This window comes from Amphiprion ocellaris, chromosome 9 (genome assembly GCF_022539595.1).
Source record: "Amphiprion ocellaris isolate individual 3 ecotype Okinawa chromosome 9, ASM2253959v1, whole genome shotgun sequence".
Lineage (NCBI taxonomy): Eukaryota > Metazoa > Chordata > Actinopteri > Pomacentridae > Amphiprion > Amphiprion ocellaris.
The window spans coordinates 19,944,172-19,965,661 of NC_072774.1; the positions used below are offsets into that span (position 1 = coordinate 19,944,172).

The 21,490-nt window shown below is 40.3% G+C and overlaps 1 protein-coding gene across 1 annotated transcript in view; it reads left to right on the top strand.

The window, feature by feature from the left end:
* fhl3a (four and a half LIM domains 3a) overlaps window positions 1-20,896 on the top strand; it is a 28,101-nt gene extending 7,205 nt beyond the window's left edge. The window contains exons 2-6 of the mRNA XM_055014002.1: window positions 14,680-14,852; window positions 15,882-16,056; window positions 18,201-18,370; window positions 18,516-18,702; window positions 19,412-20,896. Of these exons, the coding sequence (XP_054869977.1) occupies window positions 14,697-14,852; window positions 15,882-16,056; window positions 18,201-18,370; window positions 18,516-18,702; window positions 19,412-19,563 (840 nt within the window). The 5' untranslated portion in view covers window positions 14,680-14,696 and the 3' untranslated portion in view covers window positions 19,564-20,896. The remainder of the gene's footprint in view (window positions 1-14,679; window positions 14,853-15,881; window positions 16,057-18,200; window positions 18,371-18,515; window positions 18,703-19,411) is intronic.
* The last annotated feature ends 594 nt before the right edge of the window (window positions 20,897-21,490 follow it).

Genomic DNA, 21,490 nt, shown 5'->3' on the forward strand with positions numbered 1-21,490 from the left:
AAACCCTCAGGGCTGTCCATCCATGTCCAACCATTAGTCCTCACATACAACAATGTTCCCCCTCCCTCATGAATTTCTACTATTAATGTTCAACTGCAGCATACGAAGAAAACTCACGTATTTCCCCAGAAATTGCAAGTAGAAATTTCTACTGCTTGGAAAATACATAGGCAGTAAGAAACAAAATAGAATTTTCATATATTTTACAAACATTTTCAAGTACATTTACTTTTATTAGATTTCTATTCAAGATTACAGTCCTGTGGTATGGCCATTTTCATGTTCAATTGCTACAACAGTTCCCTAAATTACAACAAAACCCACAAAAAACTTCTTGATAATCACAATGCTTATTATATATGAAGAAAAACCCAAGCTCTGTCTCGTTGCTACAAGTGGTAAAGCATAGGTAGCCTTACAGAATAGCCCTTGCTGCTGTGCATATGATACTGCAATACGTATACCACAGGCAAAGTGAAGTGTTATAGAAGAATGGCAACTCAGTGTGTTTTTGTAGCAATTTAATTCTATTTGAGGATAAAAAAAAGCAGATATCTGTGCCTCATTGTCATCAGTCTTAAAGAAATGTGTTGTTATGGCTGTGGAACTTGACCTGTTTAAAGTTTTTACTTGGGCAGGGATTACGCTTCTTGCAAATAACCGTAGTGTGATGTACATGATTGTATTTAAGCATTGAGTTACTGTGCGGCTCTCTGCCACTATATCGAGAAATAAAGTCTCTGTGATGTTGAAGAAATCATATGACAGACATGAACCCCCATTAAAACCAGCAGCTTGATGTAGTGTACATGTCTCGGGCATTCAGCCAAACCACCTACAGAGATGACGCTTGACCACATTAGCGGCAGCAAAGTGCAAATGTAACACATCTCTACCACCAGTCTACACACAGATGCTATATAGGTGGACATCAACTGTTAAATGCTGGGCCAATGAGAAGCACAAGCAGTTCAAACAAGTAGGAGGCTGTTCATACATAATCAAAAAATCATTTAAAGTAGATCAGAGTGCATCTCAGTCTAATAAGACGGGATATTTGTGATCTCACCAAGAAAAGAAAATTCAGATTTATTGACATTTTAATATGTATCAATTTAGACCAGCACAGCACTAGGATGCAAGAAGCTGGTTAACACCTGGTGTGCACACGGTTGCACATTTTCCCACCCCACTGAACGTCACTCAAAACTTTACGTTCTGTTTACTCCATTCCTCACAGGAGTCTGGCAACCATCTCTGAGTTGTTTTCTTCTTTAGTTGTCCTAAGGTCCACCATACGTTTGCAATTCTGTCAGTGCTTTAATGGGCCTTAGCATTCAGCTTCAAACACAACCACATCCAGTGTTGGCAGTGGAAATTAGATCAATGAGTAAAATGCGGGCCAGACGGTGAGCAAAGCACAGCAGAGGGCCAATGACACAAGCACCATGACTTCATTGTGGAAGTATTCAACCCCCCTTAAAAACCCCCATCCCTCATCCCATTGCACGCTTTCCCAACACTGGTGAGTGGAAACTGTTTAAGGTTTAATGATTGCTGAATGGAGCAAAAAGCGTCTGATAGTGTGAGAAATCATAGGTGATGACGATGATTGGTCACATCATGTCTTGCTTGTAGCGACTGGGTTGAAGTATATCACACTGCCTCTTCACAGTAGAACATGTAGCTTTGAACCTTCTTCTACCTGCACCACTGGATCCTGCTCGTCCAATATTCAAGGTGGAGCATATAAGCTGTTAATTTACACGGTGCGTGACATGCATTTACACTTCACTTGATTGATGAACAGACTGTAGAGCCGTGACAAGAACCTTGTGGTTTCAGCTAGCTTCTCACTTTGTTTGTGTCTGCTTTGTGTTCAGCGTTGTTTCCAAATCCCTCTAAGCCGAGAATTCTCCCGTATAGGAAAGAGGAGCAGGATAAAAGCAGAATGAGGTCGGACAAGAGTCGGGTGAGAGTCGTGGTTAATAGATTGAAAGAGATAGACAGGTCTGCTTGGGAAGCAACATAATTCAGCCACGCTATCAGTGTTTACCAAAGCACCTGTTTTCACGTCGTCTCTCCATTTAACAACTGCTGCTGAGACTTTGCATTTTATCACTGATAATGAATTAGGTGGGGAAGACGAATGGTGTTTTGCATGGCTGCATGATAAAGAGATCCCAGTGTGTGACACCCTGAGATAAGGACCTGACGGATTGCAGCTCTCTTCTGGCAAAGTCGAGAAACTAGCTATAGGATTTCTGAACTTGCAGCTCTCATTGAGACTTAAATTAGCCTCCGATAAATCCACTGAGATCTACTGTCTATCAAAGGGAACACTGTTTTTTGATACCGATGCTAATCAGTTTTAGATGAGAACATGTTTACATCCACTGCTATCACTCCACCACTTCCCCGATCTTCTGCTATGATTGATTTAACATGACATGCTCAGTGCTAGGTCACTACACAATTAAATTCCCCTAACTATCCTATTCTGATGCTGTGGCTGGATGCGAATGCTCAAAACACAAATGACAAGTAAGAACATGTAATGCACTCTAGCACAAGATCTCAACCTCTACTGGAAGGCAGCAGAGAAAAGGAGAAAAGGGTAGGTGGGAGAGCGAGTGAGGGACACGGGGAGCCGAGGGTGGAGGCCGTCCTGGATGTATGGCAGCATGATTTATGGACACCTTTGAAGTGAGCTCATTGCAGCCGCACCGCCAGCCTGCAGCATTTCAGCACCGAGACATTCTCCTGGCAGCATGGCGAGGGGGATGAATGACCTCTAGGTCACTAACCTCCACAAGCCTACCGCGCACATATATACACTTCCTGATTTTGTAGTGATTCATCAGTGTGCGTTTGGTTTCCAACAAGCAAAAAGGTACTGCCAGGACATCCATTGTACATGTGACTTGCTTCCCAGTAACCTATTTGAAGGTCAAAGCAAACATGGAGACTGAAAGAGAGGAAAAAGGAGGTGGTCCCTCTCTGGATCATAAAAATTGGGTGACGAGAGATTTGTTCCTATGCACTTGTTTTTTTTTGCATTAGTATGCAGAATAATCAAGGAAAATTTATTGTATCTCCAGTGGGTCTGAAGGGAAACTGATTTTTGTCATCCCTTGCAGTTTAAATCTCCATCTCCGGTCTCTAGTCTTAACACAGATGACATCATTGCTTCAAAAGGCTTCCATCTTTTGGTCATTTTAGTTGAGGACTATGGAGTAGTCAGCCCCAGAGCACATCATCTACTTTATGTGTTTAGATTGTTGTTACCAAGATCCTCCCTTTTTTGTTTGAAACTAATTTCCCAAATACATCAGATTGTTTGATCATATCAGATTCATTTATGTCAGCAAAATAGCCAGGGACTGTGAGCATGAGCGGTAATTACGCTCAACAGGAAGTCCCCACAAACAGACTTGAACAAACCGCGGGTGTGTGTATGCAGCTGCTCGCTGTGTGTGCTCTTTGTGTACAAGTCACTCATTGTCCCCCTGTTTGGCTGCTGTGTTTATTTTTTCTTTGATCCCTCTGTCTACCCTCAGCTTTGCGTGTTCATGTGTGTGTGTGCATGCATAATACTGTAGGTGTGTGACTTCTACTTCTGCAAGTGGCTGCAGGTGTGTCTGTGTCTCCGTGACTTTGTCCTTCTGCGGAACTGTGTCAGTGTGTTTAGACATAATACGGCTGTTTTTCATTGTGACTGCGTGTTTGCAAAATGTGTTACCATCTTTTTGAGAAGTCCCAGAGATCTCTGTGTTTGGGGTAGCAGGAAGAAGCACGGAGTGTTTGCATGCTGTCCTGGACTTCTCATTGTTATCAACCCCACTCTGGAGAAAGGGGTCATTGCCCAGTAGGAAATGAACCTGCATTTGGTTCTCAGACCAAAAGGAAGTAGACATTCTGTTTTTATGGCAGGAAAATGGTGTACAGCGATGTTTCAGAGGTCAACCCACATTATCCTTCCTATTTTTAGATCACTGGTTTTATGCACAGTATACAGTATGACAGTATATATTTAACTCTACGGTTAAATTGTTTTATTCTTGGCACAGTTTTTTACATTTGCATTATACGCTTCATTGTGTAGATAGCCAAGAGTCTAAAATCTGCCTGAATGATCGAAGTTTGTGAAGAGTTGACATGATATCTGCGTTTCCTGATGGAGTTCATATTTTTTATGGTGTAGCACATCAGTTTTCACATTGCCACAGCATCCTTATTAAAACGCTGCTTTCTGCCTTCAGTCATCGCTCTGCAGGAGGAAACAAGAGCAACACGTCTCTGCCAGGAGGTTTATGGTCCTGCAGAATCAGGGCACTGTTTATAAGTTGCCATGGAGATGTATCTGAGAAGGGAAAAAATGGCTACATATACTGGAAATGACTTCTAAGATATTTATCCCAGCCGGTTCACATTTGGCAGGTTCCTCTCACTTTTCTTAGCCAGCATAATGCTTTCTTTTAAAAAATAAAAAAAAAAAAAGAAGAAAAAGAAAGCGAAGGGATGAGTATTTTAGTCTGTTGCAATTGTGGAAAATAATTTGTGCAGCTGTTGTCGAGAATGTAGATTGTTGTTACTTGCTTATAATGCATAATACCCATGAAAACCCTCTGGACACAGTAACCGGAAACATCCACCTGCTTCTAACAACATTCTGAATATTCATGTCTGGGGATGTTGGGATGTATATTTAAACAAAGGAAGAAAAAAAACACCTTCTTGTCTGGGCATTAACCTCAAGGTCAGGTGCCATCACTGCAGCCACGAGCCACAAGTCTGAATGAGTTATAAATAATTGCTTGCAGTTGTGGGTGTGTAATGCACAGTTGTGTGTGGCATGCTTAGATTGCTGAGTGTGCGGCCTGCAAAACCTTAGCCCGCTTCTTTGATGTCCTGGCTAGTTGTGCTGACTCAGCGGCGTTGGGAGACCACCTGGGAATGACCAGGAGTCTGTAGGAGCCATTTTGTGTCATTTGGCTCACAGTGGTGTTCAGCCCTGGGTGTGACTAATAATCCCAAAACTAGAGTGTAAACAACAGTAGTTAGAATGCATTAAAGTCAAAATAGTGACGCAGCCATTATATTTAGGCTCTCTCTGCTTTCTCAGCTGTTAGGTTATGTTTATGTACTAAGTTTTAAATTACATGCTACTATAAAATTAGTTAATTTCATAAGGAACAGTGCTGGATCACACTGTAACCAGGATCAAATGAGTGTGTATTCAGTGTAAACAGGAAGCAACTGAGCTTTAAAGGTGAAATTAGGGTTTTTTTCTTCTTTATCTCCCTCTAGTGAAAGACTTGTCTCTGTCTAACTCACTTTCTCTCTCTTACACATGTATACATGCTCCTATTAAGACTTCATTTTATTGTTATGGTCAAAATTAACCAAAGGTAAATGTTCAGGTTAAGCATTTTTTGTGATTATTAAGTTTGGGAAGAAGGGTAAAGGAATACATTGTGTCAGTAAGAACCCTTGCAAAGCCAGAAGTGCAAGTGCTTTTATGTGTTTGTACATATTTGGTTATGCTTCTATTTTTAAATTTTAGTTATGGAAAAATGTCTCACCATGAAATGTGAGTGAAATGCCTCAATTTTCCACTTTAACCAAAGCAAAGACAGTATTTATGGTTATTTCAAGGCCAAAAGTTGTACAACACATACTTGTACCAAAGTTTAACAATAAAGACACAGCAGAAAGACAAGAAAGAGAGAAATGTCCATGACACCATGACCAGTTTTCTATTATATCAGGAAGCACAGACAACAAAGTCAAAACATCCAAAGTGCTCTGTGATCTGATTTGACAGTTTAAAGCTTCATAGCAATAGGTCAAATGCACGTGCCACAAATCCACGTTAGGACCTGTGTAAATAGAAGCAGTTTGCCAAATTTCCCTCTAAATCTCATGGCTTTGACAGTTTAAAGGAGCTGATTTTATTTATGGGGACAGTTAAGAGGTGTTTTTCCATTGGAGTGACTTGAGAGACATATGCTGACTCTGCCTGGCTATGTAGTAATGGCACAAAGACCCAGACAAAATTATCTTTTTCTTTTACTACTGAAGATATTGCATCAGAAGGGCTCTTTCTGTTCCCCCTCTGGAGGTTGGTCTTGTGAAAATAACATCCTCTCCTGGGGCTTGCAAACCAGTAACTGAATCATCCAGCTTGCAAGTGGAAGTACCCTGACCTCACTATTCATACTCCTCAGTCTACTCAGCTTTGAATGGAGGCTGGGCTGTGTTCCACATGCTGAATATATGTGTAAAGAATGGCACTTTAAATAAGGAAAACATTCATTCAAACAATATGCAGGTCCACATTTTCTTAGCAAAACAAAGCAGGTGTTAAAATTGAGATCACTATCTACCAAACAGTGAACGCTTCAGATTTCAAAGGGGTTGAGAATGACAGAGAGGATGTTAAGATAGCAGGATAGTGACTAAGATAGCCATGTTTGGGCACAAACCTGCCATGGGAAACTTTGGAGTAACAGGGTTCCTGGGCTTAATGGCTGCGTTTGTTCAAAGATAAGTGAGGAGGTTAGAAGCAGAGTGGTCTAACCCACAAAAAATCCAAACTGAGTTTTTTAAAAATAATTTTTGTACTATTTCAAGGTCTAGATTTTAGTGACAAAGTGGTCTAACTCAGAACCCAAATATAGCATTACAGTGGCGCTTCAAACGTTAGACCAGTCTTGAAAACACTAAACTTTTAACCCATTTTTCTCAAAAACTTCAGAAAGTGGGTTAGACCACTCTGCCTCCAAACCTTTCCAGCAATACTAAATCCACTCATACAGCTAGACAGAAGCCTTAGAACAAACCTATTGAACTTTTTTATTCTAAAACCAGCAGCCACCTCAAATCACTGAGTAAGACTCCCAGAAAATGTAACTGTTACCCTGAGATCTTTCAGCACTTTTCTTTGGTTTCCTTTCACTGTATACAATATGCTTATCTTTATGACTGCAGTGTTTTTCTGCAGACATCAGCTTTTAGTCCATTTGTTGAATACTGTCTGTTCATCAAGCATTCTTTTTAGGTCCATTGTCTCTGCATTCCTCACCTTCCTCTCCTCTCATCACACTGTTTTCCGCCTCAGAGTGTCTCCGAAGATCAACTACCAGACTGTCAAGACTTTTTTTTTCTTGCCAACTTTCAAGATTTGCTTTCTCCTTTCTCACCCTCGCTCCAGTTTTCCCTCTGCCATCTAAACATTTACCAGCAAATACCAGCACAGAGAAAGAAAGAAAAAAAGACAACCTTTCTTGCATTCTCAAGGCAATGACTCTCCAAAAACCTCCACTGGCACACAGGAGTTAACTGCATAGTTTCCCCAATGCAAACCAGATGTGAAGCACTAATGTATGGCAGCATTTTTTTTCTTCAAAGGAAGACAAATGTAGGCCAAAAATGTAGTCTTTTGGCCATCTGCACACAGTGATACAAAAATAAATTCAGATTCATTTCAGTTCCAAACTTTGCCTCAGAGTGGTTGGGACAGTACTGTATGATTTAGAGTAATTGCAATGTTATTGTTTGGTGTTGTGGAGTATTATGGAACATTTGGGATTGAGAGGGGCTTCTGGAAGGGGAGAGATGACATATGACAATTGCATTTTCAACTGCTCTCCTCTTCATCTATGTGCTCATGCAGAACTCTTTCAGCTCGCCAGTAGAATGTCAGATTATAAAAAATGTGTGTTTTAAGTATAGCTAAAGAAACATCAGTGCAATATGTGTTGTGCTTTTGTTTATCTTTTTGTACACATTTGAATCACCAGATCAAATCCTTTTAATAAGTGAGTCCAGAAGGTTGGAGGTAAGGTTCTTTCAAACCGGCTGATGCTCACTCGTAGCTTTCCTCTAATGCCGCAGTGTGCACCACACAACAGAATGAAGCCTGATATTAAAAGACATCAAGTCATATCCCCACACTTGCATGATCATTAAAAGTTGCCAAGAAGGGACAAATTACAAAGGCCACGGTGACATTTTCTGCTGCAGGTATTCATTTTCCTCCTTTATGTTTATGATGTTGGCTTTGATTTGAGCCTTCCGTCACCTCCCACTCTACACCAGGCGGTGTTTAAATGCTCAGGGACAATAACAGGTTAGCGTTCCAGTGTCTGGTCCTGCAGCCTGTACTCTGTCGTCAAGTCTGACCCAGGCTCCCACAGAAGAGCAGTCTTAGGTGCCCCTGCTCCAACCCCCACCTACTCCTCTCCAACTTATTCGTTAATGTTGTTTAAAGAAACTCAGCAGATGGAACTTTCCTCAGTATAGCTCTCTGGTCATGTGCTCATCTAATGTACTGAGAATGTGGGTGGCCCAGGTTTTCCTCTAATGTAAGACAGAAGAGAGTACCAAAAAATGACAACACTCATAGTGGAGCGCCACTGATTATTTACCAATAGCATCTCAACAGTGGCTGAGTGCCGACCCCATCATGTAAACTATGACGACCACAGATTGCTCAAAGCCTTAAATGTTATGAAGATGATTGCAGTTTTGGTTTTTTGGCTTAGAATCTGTGTCACATCTACACTAAACTGCCTGATGTTTAACTAAACTGGTAGTATATTGTGGTCCATTTTTTCCCCTTTCAAGTAAGCAAGATTCTCGCTTAACATTGGAATTAAAATGTTTTTTGTATCTCCAGATCCGGCACATGTAAGCATGTTTAAATAAGCACATCTGTCTATGAATAGGACTGCAGCACTATCTCTCCTTCATGAGCAATTTCCTCTCCTTCCTGTGATAAGATTCATTGCCTCAGTGTGTCCTTTTGATTACTGGACTTCATTTATCTGATCAGGCGAAAGCCAACAGGAACAGCGCACTAAACATTTGACTAATTTGTAACAAATATGTTTCAGTGTCCAATTCCGGTGTTGATTTATTGTGACCTAAATGGTTCTGACCACTTTCGATAATGCTCATGAAAACAATCAGTCATGTTGATGTGATTTAGTTTGTGGAGTGACTCGTCTCAGAGAATATGTGGATCTGGAAACTTCTCCCAAAGGGCCTGACCTTGGTTGCCAGTCCCTTGAAGAAAAACATGAATGTAATCCCTCTGACACTGTGTCATAAACTTAGGTTCTGAATCATTAAAAAAGTCTTCATTGTGCAATTCATGCCTTTGCCTGCTGTAGTCACCAAATGGAAATTCTTCCATGGTCATGAGGCACTGGAATAAATAAGATCAGACGGCGTTTCCATCGGGCTCCTTTCAAGTGGTCACTGGACTGAGACACAAATGAACTTTTTTTAAAGTGGGTTTTTGATATTGTGTTTTATTTTTGATATGCTCAACCAGGCCCTAGAATGATATACTTAAGTGTGCAGTGCTGTACTTTTTCTCCATCTCAAAGCCAGCCAAAGGGCTTTACTGGGTCTGGAGGACGTCCAGGCACCAGACAGGACACAATGTGATGGTATGTGTTTATCCAAATGCAGCTGTTTCACTTTTCCTCTAATTTGATTTAAAACTTGTCATAGGTCTAACATCCTGCTCCAGCATGCATTTTCCCGTAAATGTCACCTTCCTCACTCATTTTCTTTCTCTTTTTTCACTTTTTTTTTCTTGTGTTTGATTTCCATTCCTTCATTGCAATCACTGGGACCTGTATAAAAGGAAACGGTCATGCACTTGAAGGCGACCTGTTAAGCAGCACACTCCTTCCTGGAGTGTGAGTGTATTTGCTGCCAAAAGATCCAGACAGTTATGGGTGATCGAGTGGCTTTTGTAGCTGCTACCTTTTAAAGTAAATCAGACCTTACTATATGCAGTAAAATCCACACTTTTTGAAGTATCCACTTGGATATAAAAGTACACTAGTCAAGATGGACGTATAAACACACACCTAACAAATACAGCAGTTGGAAATGAGTTCTTCTTAACTGCATTGCTATGGCATGGCCACAACTCCTTTATAATCTCCCACATGGCAATAAACTAAACCATTTTAACATCAGCTGCCAATGCAGCGTTTGCAAACTGTGATGGTCTTTCCACCAGTGGTTGTGCTGTTTTATCAGGGTGAATACAGTGGCACCACTTCCACACTGTGACTTCCTTACATATGAGATATGACATTCCCACATTAACCACGCAACGTCATAAACACAAGACATGTTATTTTGGTGACAAGAAGAATAAAAACACAGTTAGTCATTGACCCTTATTAGCATATTGTCACCAAATAACACAGGCAACTGTTCTACTCCCAACCATGATATCGTAGACTCATGGAAAGTCTTTAACATTTAAATACCTGAAGTAAATTAAACTTCACTTCACTGCACCACTGTGTATTACAAAACTAAAAAATAGGCTCAAAGCATTCAGGAAATATTTTTTGTATCACTTTGTCAATGGAGACATTTTTTTATAGCCTCTCGCAGTTTAATTATTTTTTACCTTCTGTAAACCGTGCGGCTGCTTTATAACAATCAATAGGTTTTCATCTATTAATGTCAAGTTTAAATTTAGAAATAGAAAGTATTTTCAGGAAAAAATTTTTTTAAAAAATACATGAATAAAAATATCTCATGATCACGGATAAAAAAAATATATATTTTTAAATAAAAATCAGGTATAAGATAAGATAACCCTTTTAGTCCCACAGTGGAGAAATTTGCATATGTGAGTGTATGTGACACAGTTTGTAGCAATTTATTTTCGTTCTGCATTACACAGACATCTGCTTGTGTGGAAGACGATCGCTGTCCTCTGTTGGTGTAACATGATGTCAAGTGCTCTGTCTAGCCTCAGTCAAACGGACGTTTTACAAGCATGTTCTTCTAACGGACAGCAGTGGAGAGAAGAGAGCTGGCAGATCTGTTCCCAGCAGGCTGTGCGGACTGTCCATTTGGAATTAACCAGAGCGTGAGCAAAGTTTGGGCTGGGGATTAACAGTTTCGCCTGTGGGACCGGACTGGACAGGGTATCTGCTAGCCCTTCAGTAACCAACCATGACTGTGTTGCCCAGCAACAACATGCCGCCTGCTTGCTTGCATTGGTCTGTTGTTTTGTGGTGTCTCAGAGTTGTCCCTGAACTTGACCTCCTTCTGCCAGTCAGGGAGGGTTGTGATGACTGGTAGAATGTAACCTTGGCATTCCTCAGCTATCTTATAGTGGGATGTGTAGAAACAACCAAAAAGTCTTGAGTCCCATTTGCAGCCTGAAGGGGATGCAAGTTTCATTCCTCATACCTGTCAAGAGTTATATTAAATGAATGCTGAGGAACTTGCTTTGCTTTTTTTTTTGTAAGCCTTTATGCGGGGGTTAATAATATTATGTTTACCTTGGGGGAAAATCCACAGGGCCCCGGAAGTGTGGTCCAAGCCAGTTGTACTGATTGTGAGATATCATCTGTGTAGAGTTTTGTCTTGAGGTTTGTACAAAAGGAATGATCACAATTTTCCAATTTGCATTTAATTTTACGCCAGCAGTTTAGATTTTAATTTAAAAAATTTTGTTGTGATGGTGCCAGTAGTTAGAAAAACAGGTGAATACTCCTGTTAATACATGCTAAAAAGCTGACGCGGATCTGGCCATCCATTTTGACAATATCTTGCTTTGAACAAATAAATCAACTGATCAACAATACAATTCTTCAGCCTTTTACTAGTGGGTTAAGATAACAAGTTTGGAACTTTTCTGTCATTCTGACTAATAATCTTATCCTCTCTCTCAGCTGAACTCCCTACGAATTAGTGTCGCAAATGGAATGCACTGCCTATATTAAACTGAGACCCCTGCTTTCTGCAGCAATTATATCATTAAACATAGGACAACGCTTCTGGCCCATTGTCCTGTGTGGATACAGTGATCATTTCCTTGAGAAGCCCACATTTTTCCCAGGGGGCTGAATTTGGTCACAGCTTTGGTATTTGGGAACGTTATTAACCCAAAGTGTGGTTCTTAGTCACTGGGCACTGGACTCAAAAGAGATGGATCTCTGCCGGGAAGCTAGTATATACAGTAGTAGATACACAACCCAATGAGAAATGACCCCTGGACTGGAGTTCACTGTGACCTAGATCACTTCTCTTCTCTTCTCTTCTCTTCTCTTCTCTTCTCTTCTCTTCTCTTCTCTTCTCTTCTCTTCTCTTCTCTTCTCTTCTCTTCTCTTCTCTTCTCTTCTCTTCTCTTCTCTTCTCTTCTCTTCTCTTCTCTTCTCTTCTCTTCTCTTCTCGCTTCTTTCCACTTTTGCGCAGTGGGGATTTGGGTAAATAATTTCATCTTACTCCATCACCCCAGGGGCAGTACACTGATGTCATGCCCCTCTCTGTGAGATTGTGTGCCATCAGAAGTTCATTTCAGACTCTGCAGTGGCCATTCGAACACTGATATTTAAAATAAATCTCTCAAATAGAAACACTACAAGGCCTGGAAGCCAAAACAAGTCTTTCTTCTGATTTCTAAAGTTGTGAAATCTTGTGCAATTTTTAATAATATTCTTTCTTTTTTACTCAATCTTAACCAGAGCCTTCACAGACTAGGGTTTGTTCAAATGCACATCTCTCTGGAGATCATGAAATGCTAGAGGCAAACTAAGCGAAGGCTGCATGGGACTTTAGTGTCATTCATCTCTGGAACAGGGATGTGCGTTATTTAAGCATCTATGTTTGAATTTTTGTCAAGACCTGTTTTTCTAAAGATCCTAACAAACCCTTTTCATACATGGATATGTAGTTGAATATATATGAATTCAAGGAAAGCGATAAACAGCTGCCCAATTTGCTTTGGAAATGAAATCTGACATCAGACATCATAGTCCTGTCTTCCTGGCTTTATGAGTCATGCCTCATCTCGTTCCGTTACCTGGCAAGCAAAGGCAGCACATACTGTACCTACCTGGTGCTGCAGATAACATTAAGGTCGTAGTGTTCCTTTCCAGCTCTATACTTTGTTGATCTAATCTTGACATTGTGGTTTGTGGGCTAATGGCAACGTTGCTGGAATTTTCTGACGGATGGTGTGTCAAATGTGCAGAAATTGATGTTAAAACACAGAATTGCAAGTTCAGCACCTTGCCGTACATTACGCAGGCCCACCGCAGCTGCTTATTCTGATATTTTGCCATACCATCCAGATGGATACTATAATGTAAGACATCAGATACTTAAGATGTATCCATTACATTCAGTCATAAAATAGAAAGATGTGGCAGTTCAGTGATGTGAGCTGGTGTGTTCAGATGGCCACAGGGCTGTCAAGCATTTGCACTTTGTCATTTATGTAATATGGTCGTTAAAGGGGGAGAAAGTACTTCTCCAGTTTGGGAAAGCAATGTTATGGTAGCAAAAAAGCTTGCCGGTTACACAGGAGCGCTGCAAGCAGGTGAAATCTGTTGGATCTTTACTTTCTCACCCCGACTCGTTAGGAGCTTTTGGGATGAATTGTGAAACCTGAGAGTCTGGGGCTGATGTTTTCTTTGATGATGGATCCTGTGTGATTTGGCTTATATTATTCTTTGTTCCTTTTTTGCATTACCATGTTCTGTTACCCTGTCTTTGTGGGGGAGTGTGCACTTGCATGCCTCCAATATGTTTTATGTGCATGCATCAGTGGATATTTTTCTATGTGTGGGTGTAAGACAGGCAGCTCTGGGCCAGTTTGAAATTTGATTGATTATTATATCAGTGGTGATTATTATTACTGGGTGGTGGGAGTGAATAGCCTGTAATGTACCCTGCCAGAGGCCTATCACTTACCACTGGGCTTTCCTCCAACCATGCTGTAATGTTTTGTCAACCTGATACTGTTGCCATAATGCTCTCACAATATTATTCTGTCACTTTGTTGTGTGCTCAGTCGTGATCAAGGGGTCTTTTGCACAGCGGAAACTATGTTCTTAGACAGCAAAACTCCTGTATCTGTATGTGCACACACTGTAGCTGCGTCTTTATCCTGAAAGGAAGCCACTTGCTCAGAAGTCGTGTTCAGACAGCTTCAGCAGTCTGCGCTTTTGACACTCGCACACACTCAAATGCATCACAGGGTTTCTGGATCCGTTGGTGGTCCATGCTTTAATCACAAATAGATTCTTGCCTCATAAATATTTGCAGGTGTGTATGATGTGTGGGCTTCATGTGCAAGGAAATGCTACTTCATTAGCACTTAGTCATGGCAGAGTTTGTTCCCTTTGTATTGGTGCTTTAATCTTTAGTTTGCAGATTTTAAGCAGTTGACAGCGACAGCAAGGCGTTATATTAGTTACTGAAAGAGAACAAATGACAGCTCCCTCTTCTGTCCCCTCCCTTAACATCTACCTCACTTTCATCACACGGCAGTAAAAGTTAATAGGCATTTTGTGTAGCCTCCCCCGCTCACCGTCTTTTCTGCCTCTCTTTCTATTTCCACTTGCACCCATTTGCACTGTGTGTTTTGTTTGAGCTCAGCTCCATTGTTGGCACAAGCTGAAATATTTACAACATAAATATTGGCAGTGAAAATCTATACTGATGTCCAACTGCTGTGATGGAAAAGGTGACTGAATCATTCTTCAAGACTCGCTCCTTTTCACGTACACCCTATTGGAATCTCTTCTCTCATTTTGTGCTTATCGCTTGTCCTGATTTGAATTTGGTGCCATTTATTTTTTAAAACATTGCTGACCTGAGTTGCTTGTTTCTCTGTTACAGACTCGTGGAAAATTACAATGGCTGACCGATTCGACTGTGACAATTGCAAAGAATCCCTGTATGGCCGCAAGTACATCCAGTCAGATGACAGTCCGTACTGCATCCCCTGCTATGACAGTCTCTTCTCAAACACATGTGATGAGTGCAAAGAACTGATTGGCCACGATGCAAGGGTGAGGCACCTATTTTGACATGGCCACACATGTAATCAGCTACACAACAGCAGTAACAAGTGCAGTACATTCAGAATTGCAATTAAAAAAAGATTGTTTAGTTGTGATGAAATAAAAAAAGGAGATTTTCTGTGAAACCTTTTTCCTACGGCAATAAATCCCACGTATGATCTCTCTCTCTCCACCCTGCGCACCACCCATTAATAGTTTAGACAAAGATAAAACACATCTAAGAACTACTCTAATTAGCTGCAAGCCATTTTTACAATGTATTGAAATGGCTTTTGATAGCAAAAACAGAAGTCATGTCATGTTAATGATGCATAATTCGTCGTAAATGAGGCGTGTTCTATATATTTTGTGTGGCAAGACACTGTAAAGGCTAATTTAACGTGCAATTATGCAGGAAATTTCCACCAAGTCCATGTAAGCCAACAGACTAAATTTGCCGAAAATTGTAAAAATGCAGCATGAGGGAACGTCTCCCTCTTCCCACAATCGAGTTAAGACGTAATCTTTCCTTAATGGAAAACACTAACATGATGTGGATCATTTAATAGCAGCATGTTTCTCAGTGGAGTCTACAGAATGGGGCATGCTACAGTGCTTGGTAGTTTGTTTAGCTAAGGAGACAAATTTATTATTAAACTAGTATTTTCTTGGCACACTATCTTGTAGACAATAAACTCACTCCCATCCTTGTAAGACAGAAGCATGCATATAAACGTGCATATGTATGTGCGACATACTTGTTACTTCGTCTGCAGACATACCGTGTCAGTTTGACCCAGAACACTCCTACACCCCTCTCTGTACCTGTTGTTAACATAGAACCTACTTGGTGTTTAGTCTTGCAGTCATCCACTGCGTTGGTTCCTTTAAATGACAGCAGTTCTGAAACTTTGAAACATACATAGAGAAGCATGTTGAAGGAAGCACATCGTGATTAATGTGATTATCGTGGCTATTTCTGTGACGCATTTATAACTGCATGAAATTACCTTTAGTATCCTTTTGTTGTGCTGCCAGGAGCTCTTCTATGAAGACCGGCATTACCACGAGCACTGCTTCCGCTGTTTCCGCTGTGATCGCTCATTGGCAGATGAGCCCTTCACCAGCCAGGATGACGCCTTGCTCTGCAATGACTGCTACTGTAATGAATTCTCCTCCAAGTGTGTAGCCTGTGACAAGATTGTCATGCCAGGTAAATGTGGAAAAGGGCTTTGCACTCAGGGACTCTGATGTTGAAATTTGGAGGATGGTGTTCCTTCTATTTATCTTTGCTCTGTCTGCAGTAATTTCATTGGTTTTTGAAGGTTTTTTTGTATTTCTAAAATAGTCTTTCAGTAAAGGTGAGAGAATTAAACTTCTGGATAGACTATTACATTTTGAATCATGGACTGAAGAGAGAGTTATAAGATAGTGCCAGACATTATGGTACTTTACTCACCCAATAAGCTTGAGCCTCTTTGTCCTATTTTAAAATAGGCAAATGACTTTGGAAAATGACGACGTGGCAAACTTTAGGAAGAACATACAAACGAAAAGTATAAAGTAAGCATTCAAGCAGATAGAGAAACCGAAGAGGCAAAGGCCACGGTTGAGCAGCAGCCAGGGGTGAATGTGACAGAGTAATTGCCAGTCTGCTTTACTTGTTGTCTATATGCTAGATCCCCAAGGCTGGCAGGCTGCCAGCAAACTGATGATAACAATAGATAAGCAAGTCGGTTATTCCAGCGGCCCTGCAGCAGCTGACACAGCCCTCATAAAGCTACAAATGATTCCAGGGAAAGCACGACTTTCCTCTTAATTTCTACTGTAGATGAGATAAATTCATGAGTTATCTTGAGAAGCAAAACTATTATAGAGAGTGATCTTGCTACTAGGCCAGATAGTAATGACAAAAGCTTGTGGGATTTATATGATCTTATGTCGTACTGCAAACTCTTGGATTATGAAAGACAAATTTAGGAAGACTGTGGAAAGAGTACAGCCTTTTTCTCTAATGAAAGAAACTGCAAGAATATCCTTAATCATCATATAAAAACACAAACTTGCTCAAAAAGAGGCTTACACATGGATCTTTGTGCAATAGCTGGATGTTAAGCTCAGTGGCTTGCATTGCTGACATAAGGAGAAAAGTAATTTACAGTCAAGTCAAACAGAGACCTCAGAAGCTTTTTCAGTGAACAAGATTGTTCTGATAAAGCTGCTCAAACGCTCTCATTGCCAGAGATGGTCAAACAGATGTTTCATTGTTGCACAGTTGCAGACGGTGGTCCTCTTACTGACTCTGTTTACTATATTGGAAAATACTTCTATTGTTGAAACTAATCACTGTGATTAAATTTATTTGCTAGGTTGAGCTTTCTTTTAAAGGCTGACACAGTTTATTTTGCAATGGAAACCTACAATACATACTGTAGCAACAGAGAACATAATAGTATGTGTAAGGGCAGGAGGGCCCATAGAGCAAAGAGACAGTTTACAGCAAACAGACATTAGAATACATGCAGAAACAGTGCTGTAGGATTTTCTTCCAAGTGTAATAGCAGCATTTGCAATGTAAGGATTGTGGTATGTAAAAGGAAGAAATAAACCCAATTAAATGCTTGATGACGATAATAAAAATTCTGTTTTGCACAAATGCTTTCTGTGCAGAAATGTTGTGCTTTGTTGGCATCACAGTGTATGCTTTTAAAGTCCTTTAAAAGTGTTGGAATGCTTGAACTGAATTTTGCCGTTTGTCCACTTTCAATATATTTGTCAAATAGACATACCTAACAGCTAATATTGTCCTTCTCGAGCGACAGTAATTCCTGTGTGCATATAATCTGGAAAGTTTTTGCAGGGGGATTTTTGTGTTTTTGATTAGAGAACACCACTGCACACCGCCTGAAGCAGTGAAACGTTAGCAATCTGCAGAGAGCAGTTCCACAAAATGTCGTCCCCACACAAACCACTGCATCACTGTAGAGTAAACCAACCAGTAGAATAAAAAACTCAACAGCCGGGGGATATAAGATGGATTGGTTGGGGACACAGAGGGGGAAATGGCATCATCGCTTTTCTTCTAACGCCTGCTGCCAGTTTCCAGCAGCTGAAAAGAAGTGTGGGGCCTGTGGTATTATGATTTAAAATAAAATAAACCTGAGTGAAACAAAATTACTTTTATATGCCTTCATATACAACTCAAGTTTTTATTTCCTAGTTCAATAACACCGCCACAAAAATTACCAAAATGATTGTCGCAATCCTATTAAGATGTGTAAATTGTGCTAACCCAGCCCCTTTTTAATCATTCTTTCCATCCTTCTTTTTCTGTCTCTTTTCCTTCTGCTACTGTAGGTACAAGAAAGCTGGAGTATGCAGGTTCTACATGGCACGAGGGCTGCTTCATCTGTCACAGCTGTGAACAACCAATTGGCTCAAAGTCTTTCATTCCTGACAAGGATGAGCACTACTGTGTGCCCTGCTATGAGGACAAGTTCGCTCCACGCTGCACGCGCTGTAAAAAGGTCGGTAGATCTGCCAGTTAACCGCCTAAAGACATGTTCTTTGGGTGACACAAGTGAGATTGAAGTTCTGTAGGAATGTGCCCGAGGATGATTTTAGACATGAATTCGACTGGCGACCACATGACCTTTAACTTTCTTTTTTAAGACCCTGGCTAAAGGTGGCGTGACCTATCGGGATGAGCCGTGGCATAAGGAGTGCTTCGTGTGCACCAGCTGTAAGACGCAGCTGGCTGGTCAACATTTCACCTCCCGAGAGGAGAGCCCGTACTGCCTCAAGTGCTTTGGCAGCTTGTATGCCAAGAAGTGCGAAGCCTGCAGCAAACCAATCACAGGCAAGATGACATCACTGTATTAAAACTTTATGATAATGTTTTGTGAATTTGTGACGACGGAAAATACTATTATTACTGCAAACAAGACTGAGTGTAAGGTTGGCAGCTATCACGGTATGCTGCATTGTTACACCATGTGCCATCCGGTTGAATTCTGTTCATACTTTTCGTCTAGCACAGAAGTTTGGTTTGCAGGACCCTACCAGTTAATGGATCACAGCCTTATGTTTATTGCAATTCCTTTCCGGTAAACAAAGCATTTATAGGAAAAGACCTTGAAAGGCCTTGGGAACCTATTTTCTCAATCAGCTTCTTACTATGAGTGAACAATGACACTTTTTTTTGTCATACTTTCAGTTATCTCTCATCAAATTCTTGTTCTCGTTTGAAGTTGGCAGGAAAAGGTGATGCCTCATACTTCTGTGCACCCATACAAATTGAACAGGATTTTGATTAGAATATAATGATAGGGCACTACAAATCAGAACTGAGCACAGTATTTTTTTGTCCTCATTATTAGTGTTACTGACAAAATACTCTTGATTTGAAGCCAGGTTTTCACAGGCTATAGTCTGGATTGAAAACATTTTGTTTTGAAAGGGGATGTTTTGAAACACACAAGATTTGCAACTTCAGTGCAGTAAATTAAAAGTTAGTCATCTATAGCTTGAAATGCTTACATCTCTTTCTTATTGTGCTCGTGTCCCAGGTTTTGGAGGTGGAAAATACATCTCATTTGAAGAACGGCAGTGGCATCAGCCATGTTTCACCTGCTCCCAGTGCTCTGTTTCACTTGTGGGCGCTGGCTTTTTCCCCGATGGTGACAGGATCTTGTGCCGTGATTGCCACAGCAGCCTATAGAGCAGTCACCCTGTTCTCATCCTTCCCTTGATTCACTCTTTGGTATAGCTTTTCAAGAACGCCAAGTCATTACAGGCTTGGCATCACAGGCAAACAAATGCTGCCTCAGGTCATTTATGCAGACATCGGTTCCTCGTGTCTGTATTGTACTTTCACAAGGGTTTAGTTCACAAATCCTGTTTTGATGCTGCATTTTTGCATGAACCACCGCAAAGGTTTCCTCTTCGACCAAAAAGTTAAGGATTTTGTTCATGGAATGCCTTAATAACAACATTACTTGTACTCTATGTACTGTTGAAGCAAAGAAAAGCAAAACGCTTGTCACTTTGCAAAAAAAAAAAAAAAACCCAAAAGGTAAGTTTTATATACTTAAAATGTCACTTCAGGTAGAAGACAGGCTCTGAAGAGAAGGCACCAAACACTGATGCAGTATAGTATATAAACCTTACAGTCTGTATTTCAAAAGTATGGTGGAGTTACTGTTTAAATGCTCTTATAACTGCAGTTTTATGCATTTTGAATGTTGCTTTTCCTCACGTGTCAGTTATCTTTCTATAATGTATGTCTCGCTTTATGCATCTTGAACAAGTTACTGTATATAATGACTTAGAGGGAGTTGTGACACTTTTGTGAAAAGTGGCAAAATTACACCAGTTTTATTAAATTAAAATATCAAAATAAAGCTGAGAGAAAAAAACTAAGAATTTGCTGATTATACCTTCCATGAGGTAGTCAGTTTTGGTAGTCAATACAATTCATTTGCACTTTGGGTAAGATATCCTGTTGCTACATGTTATGTGCACATAAAACACACAATTCAAAGACATGGCACAAGACACACACAGACCACTTTTTTGTCATGTATCTGCTTATGATGAACTTTGCAATGACACTTACTTTATATAAAGTTTATCTTGTTTCTCTTTCTCAACTGTTGTAATACATCTTTTTTATCGTTATTTCTGCAAAGAGACAGCATTTATAATCCAAAAGACGCTGATATAAAATGTGTATTGCAGGAATATGCATGTGTTCATCTGCCTTGATTTGCCTCAATAATTATTTTGTTGCTGTTAGCGCTGTCAGTGTTTTGTTTCTCATTGTTAGTTTTTATCATGTATGTGAAAAATTATATATAAAAATGGCTATTATAATTTCATTATTTCAGCTTTGATGCTGGTGAGTCAGAGTTGGCAGATATACTTTTTACGATGGAAAATAGCCCATCAAGATGATAACCGAATGAACTTACTGTAAATGAGATGATGATTGATATGGCTTAATGGTTAGTTTTATTTTGAAGCCTTATTAAATAACTTTACACTGAAGGGTCTTTGCTGAGCAGTTTTTGTTTTTTTTTATATTATGTGTGTCTTTGTGGTTGTAGTGAAATATCCATTACTGGTTTAAGAGCTCGTAGCTTTCTGTGAACTTGTGTTTACTGTCTAAGCCAGAGAAAACCCCTTTGGTGTGTTTTAAATGGCTTTCTAGGAAAGATCAGCGCATATGTGTGTGTGTGTGTGTGTGTGTGTGTGTGTGTGTGTGTGTGTGTGTGTGTGTGTGTGTGTGTGTGTGGGTGTGTGTGTGTGTGTGTGTGTGTGTGTGTGTGTGTGTGTGAGTGTGCGTGCGTGCATGCGTGTGTGTGTGTAAATCCAAGGGGGAAGTGCATGAAAATGTGTTTGACTGCGAGAAAGTGTTGGAGAGAGAAACCATGCCTGAGTTAAAAAAAAAAAAAAAAGTGTTTCTGTAGTTTAAGACTTTTTAAGGATATTTTTGTGTGAAAAGCAGAGGAAAAGGGAAAGTGAGCTCTCATCTGTATATATATATGTCCCTGACTGGGTAGACATACTCTACTGTTTATGCTGATTCGACTGTTTCATGGCCTTGATGAAGCACACATACACAGACCACCAGATACACTCTCCTG